This window comes from Schistosoma haematobium, chromosome 1 (genome assembly GCF_000699445.3).
Source record: "Schistosoma haematobium chromosome 1, whole genome shotgun sequence".
In the NCBI taxonomy this organism is placed as follows: Eukaryota; Metazoa; Platyhelminthes; class Trematoda; order Strigeidida; family Schistosomatidae; genus Schistosoma; species Schistosoma haematobium.
In genome coordinates, this window is record NC_067196.1 from 15,295,811 (window position 1) to 15,317,603 (window position 21,793).

The following is a 21,793-nucleotide window of genomic DNA, read 5'->3' on the forward strand; positions in this document are numbered from 1 at the left end:
TAAATATTACCGTGAAAATATCATCAAGCTAAATGCTTGATATAGTTTGTCAGAATTGATAAACATTCATATTATCAAGAACTTTCAATAAGACTACAAATTGCTTTATTTTTGTTTTCACCTAAAGTTTACAGTGTTACTTTTCACTGTGTACATTAGTTCATCTTCTACTGTTAAGTATCTTAAATAGGAAAGTGAAAGAAAATTTTCACGTTGAACACATTACATATAACATTCTTTATACTAGCTATGACAATTCTGTAGAAGAATATATATCATTTTATGGCTGTTTTTTTTGTTTCACGATAACGTCATCGCGGGCATCAGAATATAACTAATTTAAAGCTAATGAACAATGTTTATTTTCATGATAATCATTCTGAACTAGTATTATACCCCAGTGCCCTATTCAATTAAGTTATACACTTCTTATGGTACACCAAACCAACTACACGAATGAAGATATTTTAATAATCACTAGTTTGATTGCCAATTCGAATAGTAATGTACAGAAATAACAAATATGTCTTTAGACTTAAACAAGTTTATGTAAACTGAGACCTTCTATGAATGCAACGCTAACTTCCTCTAATAGTATGCCTCGCTTACAATCTCTAACCTGTTGTTTGATTTTGAAATGGTTTATGAGCACAAACACATGATGTGTATACTCACCTATATCGTGTCAACTGGAGAAATTTAAGTTTGAATCTTGCTGCACAAAACCATATCCAAATGTATTCTACATACATTTTACATGTACTTGCTACATAAGATAAACATTAAATAAGTTCGACAGGTATTTTTTTTGTCACGCAAGTTAATCAACTAGGTAGTCCTAATGGTGGGACACATTACAATATTTCGCGCTAAATTTAACTTTAAATAAAGATGATTTTCTCGCCTAACTGAATTCATTTTTTGTTCTTTTCTCTCAATGTAGTTGATGATATAAATCAATCGTCGCGTCGTGATTCTTTGTCACATAATGAACATATTAATAAAAATCAAACAGAATCGAGTTTATTACAGTACAACATATCGCATACGTAAGTATACTAAGCTGAATTAATTATCTAAGGATTAATAATGCCAAAGATTGTCTGTTAGTCTCAAATATTTTTTTTCAATTGCATTTTTAAAAATCCATCATCCCTACACTTTAAATTCTCATTACCATGTCAAATCTCAACATATTTTGTTCTTTGTTCTCGTTACTAAAATTCTCAACTAGTTCAATTTGGATAAAAAAGTATTGAGTTGACTTTAACCACATTTCATCACGATAAAAGTCACTTTTAGCGCTGATTTCATTCATATTACTTCCTCACACTGATAGGATTTTTGTATCTGTTCCAGTAAGTGTGTTTATGATAGGTTCAGTTCCTGGAATGATTGACAAATATCCAAACTAATACAGTAATTTGCACCTAAATTGAAATAATAGAATGGAGTCAAAGTGAATTGCTAATACTTCATTATGAAGTATATCAACTAGCTATTTCATAATTGAGTAATAAATTATATGAACATAATAAAAACAGCATACATTTCATTTAAACTATATTGGTCGTTGAATTGAAATAAAGAGAATTCAGGGAAGAAAATTCTCTTTTCGACGAAATCATTTACTTTGATCATGTATTAAGAAGACGATTATCAGAACTATGTGATATATTGCCGTAATACATTTCGAACAACCTGATCACACATATAGTTTTTAAAAACATTTATATATGAAAAGAAAAGGTCAACTAGGCAAATAGTGAGTAAGAAGAAACAAAGATGATAAAGAAAATAATATGAAAAAACGATGTGAATCCTCATCACACTGGACAATAAGCTAATATTACCAATTGAATACTCGAGTCAATCTAAACTAAACCACCATTAAAAACCTGGAAGCACTGGAATACTGTTTCGTCCTAATATAGGACAACTAAGCAGTGCACATCCACAATCCCGCACGCGGGACTCGAGTTCAGAACCTTCAGTCCCACGCACGAATATTTAACTTCTAGACCACTGAGTCGGGATCCAATGGTGCTAATTTCTAATTTCAATATTATCAGGTTAGGTTTAAAGAGAGAACAAACTGTTTTTGAATACATAAAATAGCGTTGAATTTCCATATAGCTATGGCTTCCATCAACCTTAGTATACGCACTCCAACACTTCTGTATAACATTACAAAAGTCATGTTAAGATCAATCAATATTTACCATAAATATGTATCAAATAGTTATAAATATATAAACCGTTGTGACTTTATGTCAGGCTTTTTATCACGTGATTTATCTACCAATCAAAATACGACTTATACAATCTTAGCACTGTGCCAAACCAATGACGTTCGACCGGTATGGGCAGTCTAGCGTCCTTTTTGGCCCTATGTCCGCCTAACCCGTCCACCTGAGTCCAGAACACCAATCCCAGCTTCCAATATGCGGATCGAATCATTTATTTCAAACATACTGGGTTTATATATCAACCAAACAGGCCGCAACGCACCGTAAAATAGGAAATAACATTTGTACACAATAAAGCCAAAAAGTGACTGTGAACGTGAGAGGCAGTAGTCAATAAACTGAACATAGCTTAAGAACAGTAAATCGTATGGTAATAAATTACAGGTCAAAATGAAGCTTATAACAATAGGAATATAAATATACATGATCTAATTATTGAATAGTTATACCATAAGTATGTATAGATTATATTAGTCAATTAATATGTTTCAGAAGTTACTCGTGATTTAATCTTCGCTCGGATATAACACAAACATACGACTTACGTAAATGATTTCCTCGAGAAGAAAATTTTCTTCACTGAATTCTCCTTTTTTTCATTCATTTACACAGTGGTTTATATTGTAATTATATATATAAATTCTTTGTAATAATGTATTTTGTAATGTAATTTATTAGAATACTTATGGTTTTTGTAATTAATTTTTAAATTATTATTTGTTGATTACTGTGATCGAAATTTTAAAGAATCTATAATTTAATTGAATGTCGTTATAACTTGTGGCCTGTGCTCCCTGCTAATGTATAACTCAACGATGCCTCCAATTAGAGAGCAGTGACTTATCGATCGGACCAGTGACGCGTATAACCCGTACAAACAGTCTAGAATACTTATCGGTCCTGCTTCCTGCCTAGCCCAGCTAGTGAAGTCCATAACACCAATCTCAACCTTTGAGATATGAATCATTTATTTCAAACATACGGGGTTTATATACCAGTCAAACAGACCACATCGTACTATAAAATAGGAAACAATATTTGTACAAGATTTGGCCAAATGTGGCTGTGAATGTGGGAGGTAGTGATTAATAGACAGGGCATTATTCAAGAATGGTAAATCGTCTAATAATAGTTCATAAGTCAAGGCTCATAGTAAGAGGAACATGAATATGAGTAGTTTATTTATTTAACAATTATTCGATAAAAATATACGCATAGTACTGGTCCATAACTGGATTCCAAAAGTTGATCAAATTTTGACTGTAATAGAGTTTTTTTTCTTTTTAAGTAGTGTAGATTACTTTCGGAAAAAATAAGTATTATTTTTATGATCATTTTCTTTCAAGTTTGTATTGTTATTTAATAATCTCTCTTTGTATGAGTTTACGTGTCTAAAATGTTTCATTCTTCTAATTCGTCTAGTTATTGTGACCGGTCTCCTACTCCTATTGATGAAAAATGTAATGAAATAAAAACTAAAAACTTATTCAATTGTTCAAATCACAATCTCTTACCATTTGATGATAATTCACTATTGATTGGAACTTCTACATTTAATGATGTAGAAAATGAATCAATATGCCGTACTATGGATTCGTATTCTTCGTCTTATGGATGTCTGTTCACTAACTTATCACTTTCAGATGCACCAGATTTGGATAAATATGACGATGATAATAATAATAATAATAATAATGAAGGAGAGGAAGATGAGCGAAGAATTCTTGATAAGACACCTAATTCAACTGTAGGATTAAATGCTTATAATGTGGAATTACGAAAATGTCCCAAATCTGAGTTAATAAACAGTCATAGAAAGTCAGTTGCCAACTATGTTGCAAATGGCTACAATGACCATGAAGGTAAATTTCACTAATGTTTTGAATATTTTTGTCGTCAGTGTAAGTTAATTCTGTTTAATATCATTTCATTTTTCTTAGCTTTATGTTTCGAATTATCTTCATATTTCATTTACTTTCATTCATAAACGTAATGTCCTGACGTTCTGTAAGTGATATATCTGGTTGACACTGATCTTCTAACAGCTTCTTAGTCATCCAAATAAGTTCTTCACTTGAGTTCTGAATAGAAAACAAACTGTTGTTAACTTAAAGGCTTCTAAAATTATAATAAAATTAATAATTATATCGGTAATTATGCAATCAGGATGTGGAAAAGTCTATTCTTCTAGAATTCCAGGGATTTTATATTGGACACTGATTGACGTATGTATTTTTAGCCATTTCCCAGTTTCAGAAGAGTCGTGAGAAATTCTCAAGGGATCTCAGTAATTAGAACTCATAGTCAGTATTTGCATATAAGCTACATTTTTGAAATCTGTCAGTAATCCACTGACGATAAAAAATAAATTTTTAATGATAATTGAAAGGATATTATCAAAGTTGTATGCTTAATTTGTCTACTTCTAGAATTTTAGCATCCGTAAAAGTTTGTTCATAATAAAATAATTGTAATGGGTTAAAAGCACTCAATCTTTTTAGATATCAATCATTTTGAGAAACTAGATAACAGTATCATACATTTAACATATTATTTTAACCAGTTAATACCTAAACCCAACTAGGAAAAAGATACACAAGTTTTGAATTATTTTAAGATTTGCAATGGAAGATAGTCGCGCAATGTCGTTGATTAGTTGAGATTAGACAACAACACCGTTGAATTCCGGCTTAGTAGTCTGTAGTTTAAGCGTTCGCACACGAGACCTTAGGTCTTGTATTCGAGTCTTGACTGCAGGATTGTGAATGTACACTGCTGAGGAGTCCCATACTAGAATGAAACGGTGTAGACTACCTGGTTGGGGACCGCGAGATGATAGCAACCGGTGGTTAGAGACCCTGAATGACATGGCTCAAAATCGTTTGCAATAGCGCAGGTGCATACACTCTTTGTGTTCTCCCAAATTTTGATATCCTTATTCCTCCTTGTCTCTTTTTTTCTCTTCCCAAATTTATTTCACTGTATTATACTCTTTAAATAACATCTCCAAACACTAATTTTCCTGATTACTGCTTATACTCTTATTACCTCTACTACTACGGGATTTGAATCGACCACTATATCTGTGTGCTAATATGGTGTGGCAACTCGAACTGATGTACGTACGTACGAAGTTCTACGTTGTTACTGACTGACTGACTGTATAATGCTTCCAGGTTTTCAATGATGGTCTAACATTGATCGGTCAATGATCTCAATAAATGAAAATAGTATTTATTAGACAATCGGCAGATAAGTAACAAAGATGGAACTTTTATAACTATACTACTTTGAGCTATTATTATTTTAATTGTCTATGTATAAAATATTTTGTTTTATGGTGTTTTCAGATTGCTCTTATCGTAATTTTTGATTTAAATCATCAAATATTCATAGATCTTTCCGCGTTCACAAATTATGATTCATTAATCATACACCTATTACTCAGTTTTACACTGTAAATGATCTATTTATGAACAGTTTGTGTTTCTCTACTAACGGTATATCTTGTAACTAATTCATACCACCATATATCTTTTCGAGTTCTAATAATTGGGCATTGGAGCATAGGAGAATCGGCATGTACCAATAAGTGTTAGGATAACAGGTCTTTTGTGTTATTGTCTATGTGTAGGGCATTATTATTATCATTAGTTCAGTGATCCCGTTTACTGTGGGGGTATATAGTAGTTGAATTCACGACCGTATTCCTTCTGGTCATTATGTTATTCTCTTTTCATTTTCTGTAGTTTGTATTTATAATCCCATAACAATGTTGCCACCACCTCCTGGACCGGAAGAAAACGAGACTGTCATCTTTGCAGATGACGTTAACAACAAAAAGTCTTCTGATGCTTCTGTACAATCTACAAAATTTAAAGATAATGTTAAACATTTGTCTGATAAAGATAATAATCCTAATAAATCTGACATTAGTACAATGAGTAATAGTCATCAAGTTGAAAAACACAATATATCATCAATTTCTGAAAGTATAACTCCTTCGAAAAAACATTCATTTTCGCTTGACAATTTATTAGATGAAGTTTCTTCTATCAGTGCCAAAGATTTTGATTGCCAACCATCAGCACCACCTTTAATTGATCTTTACAGTCCTGTACCAGATCCGTCAGCATTTATCCCCAGATATCGTATTACGGTAAGTTTTCTTGTTCTTTTTCAATTGTTATTGACAAAGTAATCATTTGGAAGTCTGTTCCTTAGTTTATTTTGATTATCTCTAGTCTAACCTTGGTTAATTGGTCGGTGTTGTTAGATAGAAATAAATAGAAAAGCGGACTGAAAATTCTCATCGTAATTCAAACTATTTTGTTTTCAGTTGATTAGTTGTGTCACTGTTTGTAACACAGTTGTTAATCACATTTCAATGTCAATTCAGTTTCCGACTGTTAAATATGAAAAATATCTTTTGAACCAGGGATATGAAATCGATGTTTGATCCTCTCATGTGATGAATGGATTTTCAATTGTTAGAATCTCAATTGGTAGATGATGTACAGTGATGGTTGGTCACATGACGGAACAATTGACTTAAACCACTAATGAAGCGGATTTCAAAAGGAAATACAGCTGCCCAGTAGGATAGACTTCATCCATTTGATAATGTAAAGTGCTTACATTTGACTTATTTATCCACATCAACGCCGTCTTCTGATTGTTCCATCGAAATTTATAAAGGGGACTAATCGCTATAACTTCATTACAGAGAAATATACATGTTTGGATGTCATAAGCGATTAAATGTAACCAATTTTGTAGGTCACTCTCACTTTAGTTAATTAATACCTTACTTACACATCATATTAGAGTCATAATACTATCAGTATTGATTTTATTTCAATTAATACACTGTATGGGATTATTTATTAAGTATCCAGAATTACTAAAACAACCCTCAACCAAAATGCATAATAAGGTTTTAACTTATTACATCTTGGTCAATTGAATAATAATTCCCTCTGCTGTTACTCACAAATCTTTATGTGTTTACTTCGTTGTATTCGTTAATTTGAAACTGTGAAGTATTGAAACAGTTCTTCATTATTTTTAGTGATATTTAAATTTCTGTATGGTCGGTATTCGACTGCTATAGATTTTATCCTATATCATAGATATTAAAATCTGAAACTCATAAATTACAAACTGTAAGTTGAAAAAAAATCTGTAGCTCTATTACATTCCATCTCACCGAGGCCTTTAAGTGGTTCTCATTACTTTCTTTGTAACAATGATGATAAAACCAGTTTATAACGTTGGTATTAATTATACAAATTTGATGGAAACGCGATCTTAGTTTTCTTTGTTTCTATTTATTGAAATATATGTTGCATTTGTACATCAATCTCTATAGACATATAGGTTAACAGGTAATCAGTCTCCAGTTTGAAAGTAACTAAAAAAACATTGCCGATACTTTAACATGTGTAATATTGTGTTAATTTTTCGTACTTCCATTTTACTTGCACTTAACTCTGTTAATTACCTATTTTTGTTTTATTGTTTAGGTTCCTACCGCCCCAATTTACATTCCATCGATCATTAAGCCTACTCCTTATTCTTCTGTATTTATACCTAGAACTGTATCCCCGTCTACAATCAATTATTCATCAAATCCATTTTTACAAATGAATTATAATGTTTCTTCACAGCTCAATTATAACACTCAAAATCGATATTGTTATGATCCTTTTCATCCTCAAGTTAACATGCAAAGATCATACTGTACATCTTTTCCTTTTCCTTCTTCTTTGAATTTCAGTGTTAATCAATCAGCAAAACAAACAAATTCAGTTAATTTTTCTGATAATCCTTTTGATTTTAATAAGTTAAATATTAAACAACATTCCCAGTGCGTCGATAAGATTGATACCACTGTTAATAATCTAAACCATAAAACCGAATTAGACGTTTTAGATATGGTGTTCGATAACAACAATAATAATAATTATGATAATAATATTATCTCACATCAAACACCAACTGTTAGTAGTCCAGTATTTTCAACTAAACAAAATGTTGATCATTGCACTACTAGATTAGAAAATGAATTACTTGTTAGATCATGTGAGTTTATTCGTATTTTCTGTTATTTCGTGAGCATTTTATCATCATGCGAAAGAGTACCATTTTCTTTTGGATTTCCGTAAAATCACGTAATATACTTCTAAGCTTAAACAATTAGCTAAGCTTCGAGTTTACTTATTCGTTACATTTGTATGCGATTAACGGAAATCACTTTTATTGTCGGAAATTGTTCTTTTTCCATTTGATCAGTTTCTTTCTGTATATTTAAAAATACTCCAGGTATACTCAGATTTTATCGATAGTACACTATATATATAATTTTAATCGTTAGTATTTATTGTCTGTTCTGATAATATCAAGTTTTTGCTTATTTACTTACACCTGTTACCCCTCATGGAGGAGCATAGGACGCCCACCAGCATTCCCCATCGAACTCTCTCGCGGAGAATCCTTTCCAGTTGCTATTCATCCTTCTTATATTTGCCTTCAATTCTCGACGCAGTGTGTTCTTTGGTCTTCCTCTTTTCTGTTTCCCATCAGGATTCCAAGTTAGTGCTTACCTCGTGATACAGTTAGGTGATTTCCTCAATGTTTATCCTATCCACCTGAAGCAAATTTTCCTAATTTCCTCTTCATTTTCAAGCTGGTTTGTTCTTTCCCACAGTAGGTTGTTGCCGATGGTGTCCGATCAACAGACATTGAGTATCCTTCGTAGACAATTGTTTATAAATACTTTTGCTTTTTTATTATGGTTGTGGTAGTTCTTCACGTGTCAGCTCCGTACAATAGAACTGTTTCGACGTTCATATTGAAGTTTTTGATTTTGGTGTTGGTTGACAGTTGTTTTGCATTTCATATGTTCTTCAACTGTAGGAATGCGGCCTTTACTTTGCCTATCCATGCTCTTACGTCTTCATCAGATTCTCCTTGTTCATCGATGATGCTTTCCAGGTACGTGAAAGTTTCCATCTGTTTCAGAGTTTCTTCATCAAGTGTGATGGAGTTAGTTTTCTACTCGTTGTATTTGCGAATCTTGGTTGATTCCTACTGATTCCGAGGCTTCTGCTATAGTAGGTCTTTGCTCGGCTTAATTTTATTTATAGTAATGTTGGCAGAATTGAATGTGCAATAGGTGTGCGAAAATACAATGATGACTAAAGAATCCTTCTTTGAATTGTCTAATAATTGATAAAAGACTTATAAATACTGATAAAAAATATATGTAAATTAACATTTTAAGTAACTCCGCCTGGAGTCTCTCCGAAAGGCTACTGTCGGTCCCAAGCCCGAATAAAGGAGGAGGGTTCGGCATGAGGTTAGCGACTCCATCCTGTAGAAAACTAACTCGCTAAAAAAACGCTAACCAGAAAAATGCTGGTCAGCGGCCTATGCTTCATTAGGAGTAACAGGCGTAAAAAAACATTTTAAGTAGTAACTGTGGTATATTTTTCTTTTCTACTCATATTAATTTTGATCTGGCAAATAGAATTTAAAAACACGTGGATTATTTTATTTAATTATATTAAATTAAATATACCCATTTGGTCATAAAAAATATTTTATTCGGTAAAGGAATATTTTTCAATGAATTCATTTTCAATGCTGTACAATTGTATATATAGATTTCATTAGTTCCTTTATGAAATTCGACTGAATAATTTTAAATAAACAATTAACTATTAAAGGAGAAAATTCATAAACCATAAGGAATATATTATCACTGAAGACAATGGTGTACGGTGGCGCAACTTCGTGGATTGGTTGAAGTTAGACATTAACACCGTTGGATGCCGGCTCAGTGGTCTAGTGGTTAAGTGCTCGCGCGCGAAGCCAGTAGGTCCTGGGTTCGAACCCCGCTGGGTGCGGGGTCGTGGATGGGCACTGCTGAGGAGTCCCATACTAGGACGAAACGGCCGTCTAGTGCTTCCAGGTTTTCCATGGTGGTCTAGCTCCGATTGACTCATGGTTTCAACCTGTGAAATTTCTAAAACTCTCCACAAAACCCATTCTGAGAATAACAGTGATTATCGTTAAGTTGAGATGAAAATATATAGTTCATCATCTAAATAACATCCAAAATGTCCCGGTAAGGCCGACGGTGGGAGAGCCAGCTCTCCCTTTCGAAATACTCTCACATAGCCACGTGCATACTGCTCACTGCCTTCTCGCGGTGGGGGGGTGTTGTTTATGAAACTGAGAGGACGAAAAGCGAATGTCCGGCACTTTAACCGGGTTGATGGTCACGGAGGGTTCACCTAGGGGAGTTGGAGAACCCCAATTCCAAACCAATGGTGCAGATGGGCCCCACTATCCTGAGGGAACAAATGGCGTATGAACCAATCACTGGTGATCGGCTACCATGGGACTGCATCTCCTGACGTTGATCCACTGCTTTGTGGATCAGACCCTTAAGTCGAAGGCTGTTGGTGTGGTCTCCTAACCAAACCATCTTCTTCGTTTTGGGTACCTGGGCAGTATCAGGTCATAGTATTCCAAAGAAGCTGATTGATAATAATAACCATCTGTTACGTATATACTTTGACAAATCTTCCTATCCAACTGGAGGCATATAGATGGAGGCATGTTTTACTGACTTGACAACCTCCGAGATCAGCTCAACGATCGACATATAATGCATTATATTACAAACTACTATCGTTGCAGAAACTCAAAAGAGAGTTTCAGTCTTGTGAATTATTGGGTTTGCAAGTAAATTCTGTATGCAATAATCGATCTTTTCTGTTTGTTCATTTTTCAACTATTATGGAATAATCGTTAATATCCAATTTTTGTATTCGTAATTAGACTAATTAAATATTATAAAAAATGTGTTTCATATGCAAATATAACCACTTTACTTTATTTCCATCTTTAGTTATTGTTATTTTTGTGTCTTCTTAGGTCTTCTTACTAACTCATCAGAAGCTCTGAATTCAAATCCTAGCTTTTTTAATTCGACAAATGATAAATTCACTAATTCTGTTACGGTAAGCTTAATATATTGTAAGATAATATTGTTGATCACTGTTGTAAGAAAATATCACAATTTGACAAGTATATGTATATTTAAACTTTACATTATGGTTGTGAGTAAATGATTTAACTTTTTAGGATTATCCATTCTATGACGAGTGCTAGCTAGTTTTGATTAGACCAAAGTTAGGAGCGTCCCAACGAGTAGGAGTTATCTGTTTATGAACTAATCAACTTTTGAACTGAGTCATGTCGGCAAGTTCAGATTACCTGAATTGTGGTCCGCGTGATTATCATAATCAATAGTTAGAAGAGATGTTGCGTAACCATTTGGTAATTTATATTTCTAACTTTGATCGACTAGTCATATTGAATAAACATCATTCATTCCTATTAGTGTGATAAATATCAGTTCGTAATGTAAACTATAAATATCTTTATTGCTGGGCTATCATTTTGCTACTATTTTATTTACATCGCTTTATTTACTTATATTTCATTGTGCTGTACCTATATATACTTGTATTTATTTTGCTTAAATAACATTTCAAAATCAGATTCGTTAAATATCTGTAGTCGTGTAAGTTATTTACTGTTTATTAACATACATATACAAGTGTATAATTAATGATTATTTTATCATATTTTCTTTGCTTTTAACCGGTGCTCTTTTTTCTTTGCTTGCCAACCTTCATAAGTATTTCTCATCAATAATATTTTCAAATATTTATAAGAAAAATAATAATCACTTAATTCTGTATTATTAAGCAGCTAACTATCCAATGATTTTTAACTAATAATGATTATTGTAGTTGCTTAGTTAACTTTACTATTTCAGTTTGTATAAATACTGTTTAATAATTGTATTGTCTTTGATTTTTATCTTGTATCAATTTTTATGAAATTATTCACTTAGCTTTTTTGTATCATCAGTTCTTGTTTTTTTTTAAATGTCAGGATGAAGATTAAAGGGATGATAACTTCCAGGACTAATTTATGGACTATCAATATTTATATATAATTATTCAGAAACTAGATTACCACATATTCATATCCCTTTTATCATACGTTTTCGCTATATGATTTACTATTCTTAATCTGCTGCCAGTTTATTATTCACAGTCTTCTGCACTCGCAGCCACTTTGTTGGCTTGATCATATGTAGTTGTTATTTTCCATCTTATAGTATGATATGTCTGTAAACTACGTATGTATGAAATATAATATTTGTAAAGTGAAGACTGATTACTGTGTTCTGGATTCAATGACAAGGGCAGGACGAGAAGCCACTGAATAGAGCATTGATAAGAACCTAGCGTCGACAGATTTCAACTGTTTTTCCCACATGATATTAGACAGCGGTCATAAGTTAACAGTTTTCATTTTTATTCAAAATACATCTGTTTAAAAAGTTTTTTTTTTCAATTGTATTGCTGTTGTAATTTTCAAGTGAAATTTGTATATTCGTATCATACTCAGCTTTATTCATCTCATAAAAACACAGTCGAATGTTAATCTCATAATGTGAATATCATGACACAACTGAATATCAATGTCTTAACATTTTATTAAAAATTACTTGTTATACTTAAGTAAGGTTTGAACAGTTAAATCAAGTGTTAACCCTTAATTATTTTATGTTACTTAGTATATTAAATTCAAATATAAACTATTAAATATTATGGCATAATATTTATTTCGATGTTATTACTATATTATTATTATGCAAAACTAAAATACGATCATTTATATCATTATAAATGTTTCCAAAGTCTTTATTCCATACAGGACTCCTTTAAAATATAATTCGATGACTATTTAGACTACTAGATAGTTCAGAAAACACTTCAATTACTTTTCATGTGTACTGACAGTCTGGTTACCTATTTTCTAGCTATTCAGACCATATATATATATATATATATATATATATATATATATATATATATATATATATATATATAAAACATAATTTGCCAAACTGGTTCTTGTTCTCATTGCTAGTATGGTGTTTTTTTTACTTTATATCATCAATATCTATTTAGTGTCACTTGCTTTCAGTTTTCAAACGAAAACTATCACATTGAACTGCCTGTATTGTTTGTCATCTTTTTTTAATTTCATAACAATGAGTTGAATTTTAGACTGGGTGAGTATTGTTGGGACTTTCGAATCTACATTGCACTTTTATTCTTGCCTTTTTTCTATTCGTTACGGTTTTTGATCCAGATCATTATTTCGTTCCCTAAGTATGATTTTTTTTTGGTTTCTACTAATATATAAAAAACTTGTGTTTGTATAACATTGATTTGATTGGAAAATTTTACTTTTTCGCCACTTTATTGTTTGTGTACATGTGTGTTTAATAATTGTCTGATATGTTGTACTTAAATGCCTGAACACTGGCTTCCTAGAAGCGTTCTAGTCCACAAAAGTCTCCTACTTTTAAAACTCAATGGAATAACAGGCGGAAAACATAAAACAAACCTTACTTCATAGGTCTCAATATGTACAGAAAAACTGCAGTATTTATAATATCCTGGGTGACCTTGATATTTTAGGCAAAGTTGCTAAAATTCTTGATATATTCAATAATTTTCCGATCAGGATCAAGAAAAACATTACCACTCATTCCCTTGATTCCTTATGTGAACTTCTAAAATGTCCTTATTGGCCGAATTATTTTCTGGATTTTCCCTGACTTTTTAGTGCTATTCAACCAGAAATGTACGTATTTTTTAACCACTTTATTGGTTGAATTCTTGATAGATGGGGCGCTAATTAATTCATGTAACAAGACATTATGACGTGTCGTTTAAGTCACAACTCTTTATGGAAATCGACTTAGTGTGTTTCTTCATAGTTCACAAATTAAAATGCTATCAAAACTAATATGTACTCGTGTTGTTAATTATTTACTTATGTATCAAAGTAATTAGTAACTAAACAATAAATTATATAAGTGAATCAATATGTGAACCATTGAATATCTAAATGAAATAAAGGATTTGGAAAATGAGGCAAATTTATGTTCACTACTGTTCACTATTTGATGGGCCATAGGACATAACACACTATGCATTGGAAATAATTAGTTACATCTAGCCCCGACATTACCGATTTCAGTCATTCGTTTACGATTCAGTGATTTTTTCTACTATTTTCTAGTTTTGTTTAAAATTAATGTCACGTACGGTTTTTCCATGGTAAAAGTTAAGCTTTTTTAGCTGTAATTCATAGCATATATTAGTACAGTGGAGTAAAATAAACATAGACAGGCAAAAATTGTAATGTAAGCGTGAATAACGGTGAATTATGATCTAATTATGAAACGAAGATTATAATCTTTCCAAACTGATTATAATTGCTGCTACTGAATGCATCCTTCTTATTAGTATTGTGTGTTACTACTGGGATTGTGAATTATTACAGAGATAACTATTCATTAAAAACAAACTGTGAGTTATAATATGCAGACAAATTATTTTCTCCATTTATCAAATCAATTTCAGATTGTACTCATTTTCAGAATGTTGTTTATTGTGAGATAATCATCTAATTTGATTTGTTTTTCTTGTTTTATTTCTGTCTAGGTTTCTCTCTCAGAAAATAATATTACTTCAGGTAGTCTGTTTTTCTAAGAAATAAAAATTAAGTCATACATATAATTATATTTTACATAATCTGTTTACGTACTTATCAATATAAACTTTTGAAATGTATACATCATACCTATACATACTAATTGCATGTTGGTTCCATTTTTGTTAATTTTGATTAACTAGATATTTATTAGAAGAGGGTTTTATGGAGATTTTAGTAGTTTAGTGGTTGGATTCATGAAGCAATTAAAGCATACACGATCCCGCCCGCGGGATTCGAACTAGAGATCTTCGGTTTCGCGCGCGAACGCTTAGCCTTTAGATCACTAAGCAGTCATCCAACATTGTTAATGTCTTACTTCAACCAATCCACGAAATTGTACCATCGTCTTCAGTGAGTTACTATCTCACAACGGACCCGGTTGATCCCCACTGGTCATAGCTTCTCACTAGAACTCCAGCAAATGCCTCTTGATGCCAATCACTAGTGAGATGATTATTATCAGAAGGGTTTGTAAAGATTTTGGTAATTTAATACTTGTTTTTAATATTAATTAATAAGTGGAATGACTTCAAATTTATACACATAGTTCTCTTTATTATTTTAAAGAGAGCAAGAACAAAGGTTGATGCAGAATAATATGAATTCATTTTATTTCGTTAGGTTCTCATCAGCTGCTTACAACCTAAATTATTTGAAATTCAAATTATTACAGATATTGACATCTTTATACATAAGAGTGTGATTAAGGATCAATACATGTGTATGATGATGTAGCAAGCAAAGATTCAGATAGAGTTAATGAGCTCATAAAATGTTTGATTCGAATAAATAAATAAAGTTAGAGAGGGGAAATAGTGAGATTTACACTGATTGCTAACAGAATATACCTGAAGAAAAGATAACTTATCAGAAAAACCTATACGTCTCAACTTTTACAGTTTTTTCTTTCACAACATATGGACTATCAACTTACAGATTTTATGGTGACTTAAATTTAATGATCATCATCGAAAAATATGATATCAATCTTATGAATTATGTTTAATCTAAATTCAACCAGATTTTTCTCTCAACTCAGTTAATCTTTTTACGGTTTACAAATATAATAGTTTTTTTAATATTTTAAATATACAATAATATTCGGATCTATGAGACTATGATTTATTGACAACGTTTGAGCGACTCTAAAGTGACCCTGAGAATGTCCACCTACCAGCTAAGACTAAATGACGGTTAGGATTTAAGATTTTCATCACGAATTGAGATCAGCTAAAATTCCAAAACGCTACCTAGCTAAATAGATGAATGAACTTCGCACCAAAATCCAACCACGTAGTCGTAAAGACAGTTCTGTACAGCTTTCTTTCGTACCGCGACACCATGTCCTACACTGACCACCTCTCTGCTTTTTCTAACCAGTACCAGCGTCGGCAAATAATGCACGATGTAGAATTCTCTGGAACGATATTCGTAGAACATGTCCAAGCCACTGAAGTCGATGTTTCAAGATAGTGACACTAATTGAATTATCGTCGCTGTGCCTGAACACACGGTGACAAACCTCTGCATTACTAAAATGATGTTGCCACTGGATGTCAGCAATCCTTCGGAGACCACGATGTTATAGTCACTTGATACGACAATATTATAGAGATGATAGTTTATTTCTCAGTTATATCATAAATTTTATGTTCTATAAGGAAATCTGAGTAGTTTAGTCTACATTGTACTTTCCTTTATCAAGTATAACTTAGTCATTTGTTTCCTTATACGATTTTTTTAAAGGTGTAAATCCTCAGCATCAAGTGAATGAAAAACTAAATGACGTTTTTGAGTCTTCAGATAATTTTAATGATGAAGTAAGTTTTTTTAGAAACTATTTATTTTGAGAAATTCATTTAGATATAATTCATCAATTTTAAAATTTCTTACTCTTACTGGCTGTAATATTTACCCTTCAATTCGTTTCATCTTATTAAAACAGTCCGTCAGTTTTTCTTTTTTTTATGTGTGTATGTATATGCAATGATTAATATACTTAGGATAAACAACTTACGTCACCTATGGCGAAGGCGAGATATCCTTCTATCAATTAAACGACGAGTTTACTGCTCAGCAGTTTGTTCTGTTTTACTTTACGGCTGCGAAACGTGGCCATTAAGAGTAGAAGATATTCGCTAGCTACTAGTATTTGACCACAGATGTCTTCGAAATATTACTCGCATCTTCTGGGATCACCGGACAAGTAATAGTGAGGTTAAAAGTAGGGTATTAGGGAATGATGGCAAATCAGTTGATGAGATTGTGAATCTTCATTGACCGAGATGGTTGGGCCATGTGTTTCTCGTGCCTGAACACCGATAACCACAACGCGCAATTCTGACTACTGTAGGGGATGGTTGGAAGAAAGTTAGAGGTGGCTGAATCAAAACGTGTCATCAGTGCTTGAAGTCATCGACTTCTGGTGTGAGCCATGTTGGTAGATGCAAAGTACTTGGGTGTGGTTCGCGTGACTCGTAACCAATGGTTGTAGACTGTGGGTGATATGGCTCAGAATCGATAGTGTAGGTGTATACACTCTCTGTCTTCCTTTAAACTATGAGATTAAAATTGTTTTATATCTTTCTTTCTACAAACGGACTCTTTCTTCCTGTACTATATCCTTATATGCAATCTTTGTCTATATATATATATATATATATATATATATATATATATATATATATATATATATATATATATATATATAAACTACTTTTATGAATCCCGTGTTCATCTTTTTTGTGCTAATGCGGTATGATAACTTGGACCGATGCATATATGTGCCTGGTTCTACGTTTTAGCCGACTTAGAATGAACAAAACATCATCTACTATCATCAAATTATTCTTTGTAATAAGAATTACTTTAGTAAATCATTAATGACTTCTTAAAGTTATATATTCAATATTACTTAGTCTGTTTGTTTCTATATACATATATCAATGTTTTATGAATTATTTGTTGTTTGTATATGCAAACATGAAATTACCTTGTTTTTGATAAATTAATTTTTCTATTCTATTCATGAACTATTCTCAAAACTTTTTCTCAATGTATCATCAATGATAAAAAGTTCAGAAGAAGGTTTTTTTTTATTTTAGTCAACCATTTAAAAGGAATGGTTTTTAATGATTTTGTCTAAGGTATTTGTTTATTTACTTGGCTTTCCATATGTTATTAAGGTTTTTTGCTGCATAAGAATTTTTTCACAGTGTTCATGTCTTGTTTAGTGTTTTTTTTTTAAAAAAAACGAATCCAAACTAACATTAATTAACTTCAAACCTTGATAACATTTACATTCCTCATGATAATTACTTAATTGTAGTTTGATACTGTGGTGCGTGCTACTTATATTGATGTAAGTAGTATATTATGCGAGTCAGGAATGTAATGTCTGGCAGCAGATGATGGAAGATCAAGAAAGCAAAAGCGGGAATAGAATGCAATTTGTATGAAAATGTAAGAACAATGAAGTCTGAGGCATTTTGAGACAATCAGTGGACATTTTGCAAATTAACGATTTAATATATAGTTCTCAGATTTTATTGAGATGCTCTGTAATTTTGTGTCGAACACATTTGATTGTCCGCACCAGTGTTCTTGTTCACTACGATACAACACTTGTGTTCTTCTTTATGTTTCTTAATAGCTCAGATTATCTATTTATTTATTTGAACACAAACGTTGGTGCTAGGAGGCAACAAATATACGTGTTCCACACTTCGTCATTCAATTTCTATGATGGCTAGAATATTCGGATAGGTGTCAAGCCTTGTTTTTTCTTTCATTTTCGGAAATTATGAGATTTTTCATGAAGTTCTGTCACTTTTAGTCCTTCAAAAACTAATTATTTGAACTGAGTTATATGAACTGTTGATATACGTAGAACACTTTTAGGCCTAATAAACTAACATGTATACATATATCATTCTTATTAGTTATTGCGAATTCGTTCACATTCGGTGTTACTCTTTACATTTCAGATTTCACTTGTTCGTTCTCATGTTCCTGGATGCACTTTATCTGAAGCTCATTGGGCGTTATTACATGTAATGAATCCATTTTCTCCACTTATATCTCAATTAGTTGTACCTCCAATTCCATGCACTGCACCTATAGAAACTTGGCGGACCAAACTAGATAGAACTAGTGCTTGGCGTGTACAATTAGCCATTCGCCTTTTATCTGTTTGTCGTCTTTATCAATTAGGTCTAATCAATTGGGATTCATGTTGTCAAATTATTAGTGCATTCAATTGGAAATTGGAACCTTCAGCTGATTGGATTCTTGATCATATGACCCCTAATTGTTTTATTTAATTCATTGCTAGAGTTGTTATTGTTATTATTATTTTTAATTATTGACCTTTGCAAAAACAGTTGTCTTGTTGATTTTTAATTTGAAATTCTCTTTATCAGTTGCATAATTCTTAGATTTCATTCATCTTTATTTGTTAAAGTGTATCTTACTCATTTGTACTTTAATACGTGTTAATCTTTTTGTTGGAAATTATTGACATTGGTCGTGGAATCCATCTCATCGTTTCTTATGATTTTGTTGCTTTATAGCATGAACTACTTAATTGTCTAGCGAATAGTATATAATTGTTTTGTCAATATTTCTTATTCATAGTTGGAATGTGTGAAATGATTGTACGGCATATCGTTTAATCCTATTAAGATCATTTTAATTTAATTAATTTTCGAGGTTGATAAAATGTTATTGTTCAGGGAAACTTCAAGGATTATTATCTTATCGAATTGGTTGGATTTGTCTTTTTTCCACAAATGATCGGTATATGTGTTTACATAGTGCCTCAATTTACAAAACAGATAGAAAATCAGTTTCAAGTTGCATATAATTGTGATAGATATTATGTGTAGTCAGTGGCTTTTGCTATCACGCGACTCGTTTCCACTTCTTATTTGTTATTACAAACCTGTTTGTGAGTTTTTCATGAGTATTATCGATAATTATCGAACTGTCCTTATTCTTGTTACTATCTAATTTTCATGAACTCGTTTTTCACGTACATAAATACCATTACTTAATTATCTTCATTTAAATATACCCCTGACTGTCGTGCGTAATTCTAGTCACTTCGTGTGTGTGATTTTTTATTAAACGGTTGTATAATTGCTACTAACTGTCAATTCATTTAATTTTTGTGGTAAGCATTTAAAGAAATATAATGGGGACATTATTCATCAGTCACTTTCTTTTTGTATTACTACATTTATTCCATATTTTAGGCTTGAACATTTACTTCTGTAAACTTTGATCATAAGCAAGCTAGACAAGAAAGTAGGCGTAGTTTTAATAAACAAATGAAATTATATTAAAATGAGTTCGATGCGTAGTTATCTTACGAAATTTTAAAGACACAATAAATAGAAAGATACCAGTTCATAAGCAGGAAGACAGTTAACAATTTTCTTAGAGAATCTAAACATTACATTTGTAATTCTTTTAAACCTACTGTATCAAAAGCACTATTCTATAGACAATCGAAATTCACACGTAATATCTCTACCTGGTTCTAGGTATGTTCAATTCTCCAGACCACATAATTGTAAAGTTACTAGTTATTGTCTTAGGACCGTACAACTGAGTCGTAAATAAAAATGTTAGTAATGTTTTCAACTTCATTTCCAAACTGGAGGATGTGATTATTAGGATGAAACATGATTTCTCTAGATTTCGTCTCTTTTTCACCAATTTAACACTAGTTGAGATAGTCGAGTTCACATATACATAAATATCAGAAAAACAAATCAATATTGTAATTGCTGGAGTAGTCTGAAAGAATTCTAAGATGTATACTATTTATTCGTCTTATCGTCAATACTGTTTATTATTGACAAATTGATAGAACAGTTATTGGTTAACCTCAAGCTTTTCATGATTTCTTTACAGAAATTATTGGTAATTAGTGTAAATTATGTATAAGTCCATATCGAACTGAAGTAACGGTATATTCATTGTTTCTTTGTTTATCTATTGAATCCAGGAAAATGTAAAAGTTGGTGACTAGTTATTGATTAGTCTTTTAGTCTGTATTACTTTTAGTAGTATTCATCAAATAGTCGTTCTACAGTCTATTTTTAATACTTATCTTCTCTATTGTGAGCTTTATTTGAATTGAATCCATGTCTTTTATCGATTGGTAATGAACAGTCAATAACTTATATATAGGTTACTCAATGTTGAACCCAAAATGTCTTAGTTATATATCTATTGAGATTTATAAATTGTGACACACTGTGGTTTTGTATAATCATGTAAATTATGAATCAGATTAATGTGAGCTCTCATGACTACTCATCTAACGTTTTCTATCCCAACTGATGGTTTGAGAAAATGGGAATTCCTGTATTATATATATGGTGTAAACAATGCATATAGAGTTCAAAGGATGGTTGTTAGTAGCATGAAAGACAACATAAATCACTTAAATAAGCTTTATAGTTAATAAAACACATTGAACGTTATTCTATATATTTGCTAGAAATATGATCTGCATAGTTAATTTTTCTAAATCTCTATTTGTACAATAAACCCTTATTATTTTAAGTACTATGAACTTCTTGTATTTTACCTGTTTTATATGAAACGTATCATACATGATATGGTTTGTGATTTTAGAATTCAGTTTAACCAAATTACTTGTATTTGAATTAAGAAATTTACTAACGCTTATTCAACACTTATGAAAGAATCCATTCATAATTAGAATTGAAAACTATTATCGTTTTGTTTCATATGAGGAGTAGAATAGTAGGATTGAGAAAGCATAGATTGGTTTTATATTAAAATTTCTGCCCCTATGTAAATTACAATTTTCAATAAATATATACATTTTCAAATAACATATATGC

At 31.6% G+C, this 21,793-nt stretch overlaps 1 protein-coding gene across 4 annotated transcripts in view; it reads left to right on the plus strand.

Annotated features, from left to right (window-relative positions):
• TNK1 (tyrosine kinase, non-receptor) overlaps positions 1-20,126 on the plus strand; it is a 35,822-nt gene extending 15,696 nt beyond the window's left edge. For 2 of the 4 annotated variants that reach the window (XM_051211257.1, XM_051211255.1), the window contains 8 exons: positions 944-1,049; positions 3,672-4,111; positions 5,999-6,408; positions 7,775-8,333; positions 11,196-11,281; positions 14,861-14,891; positions 16,659-16,732; positions 18,899-20,126. In XM_051211257.1, coding sequence (XP_051073247.1) covers positions 944-1,049; positions 3,672-4,111; positions 5,999-6,408; positions 7,775-8,333; positions 11,196-11,281; positions 14,861-14,891; positions 16,659-16,732; positions 18,899-19,234 — 2,042 coding nt within the window. In that variant the 3' untranslated portion in view covers positions 19,235-20,126. Of the gene's footprint in view, positions 1-943; positions 1,050-3,671; positions 4,112-5,998; positions 6,409-7,386; positions 8,334-11,195; positions 11,282-11,824; positions 11,848-12,224; positions 12,636-13,312; positions 14,892-16,658; positions 16,733-18,898 lie in introns of those variants that run through there. The other 2 variants (XM_051211254.1, XM_051211256.1) reach the window with 2 other exon arrangements.
• The last annotated feature ends 1,667 nt before the right edge of the window (positions 20,127-21,793 follow it).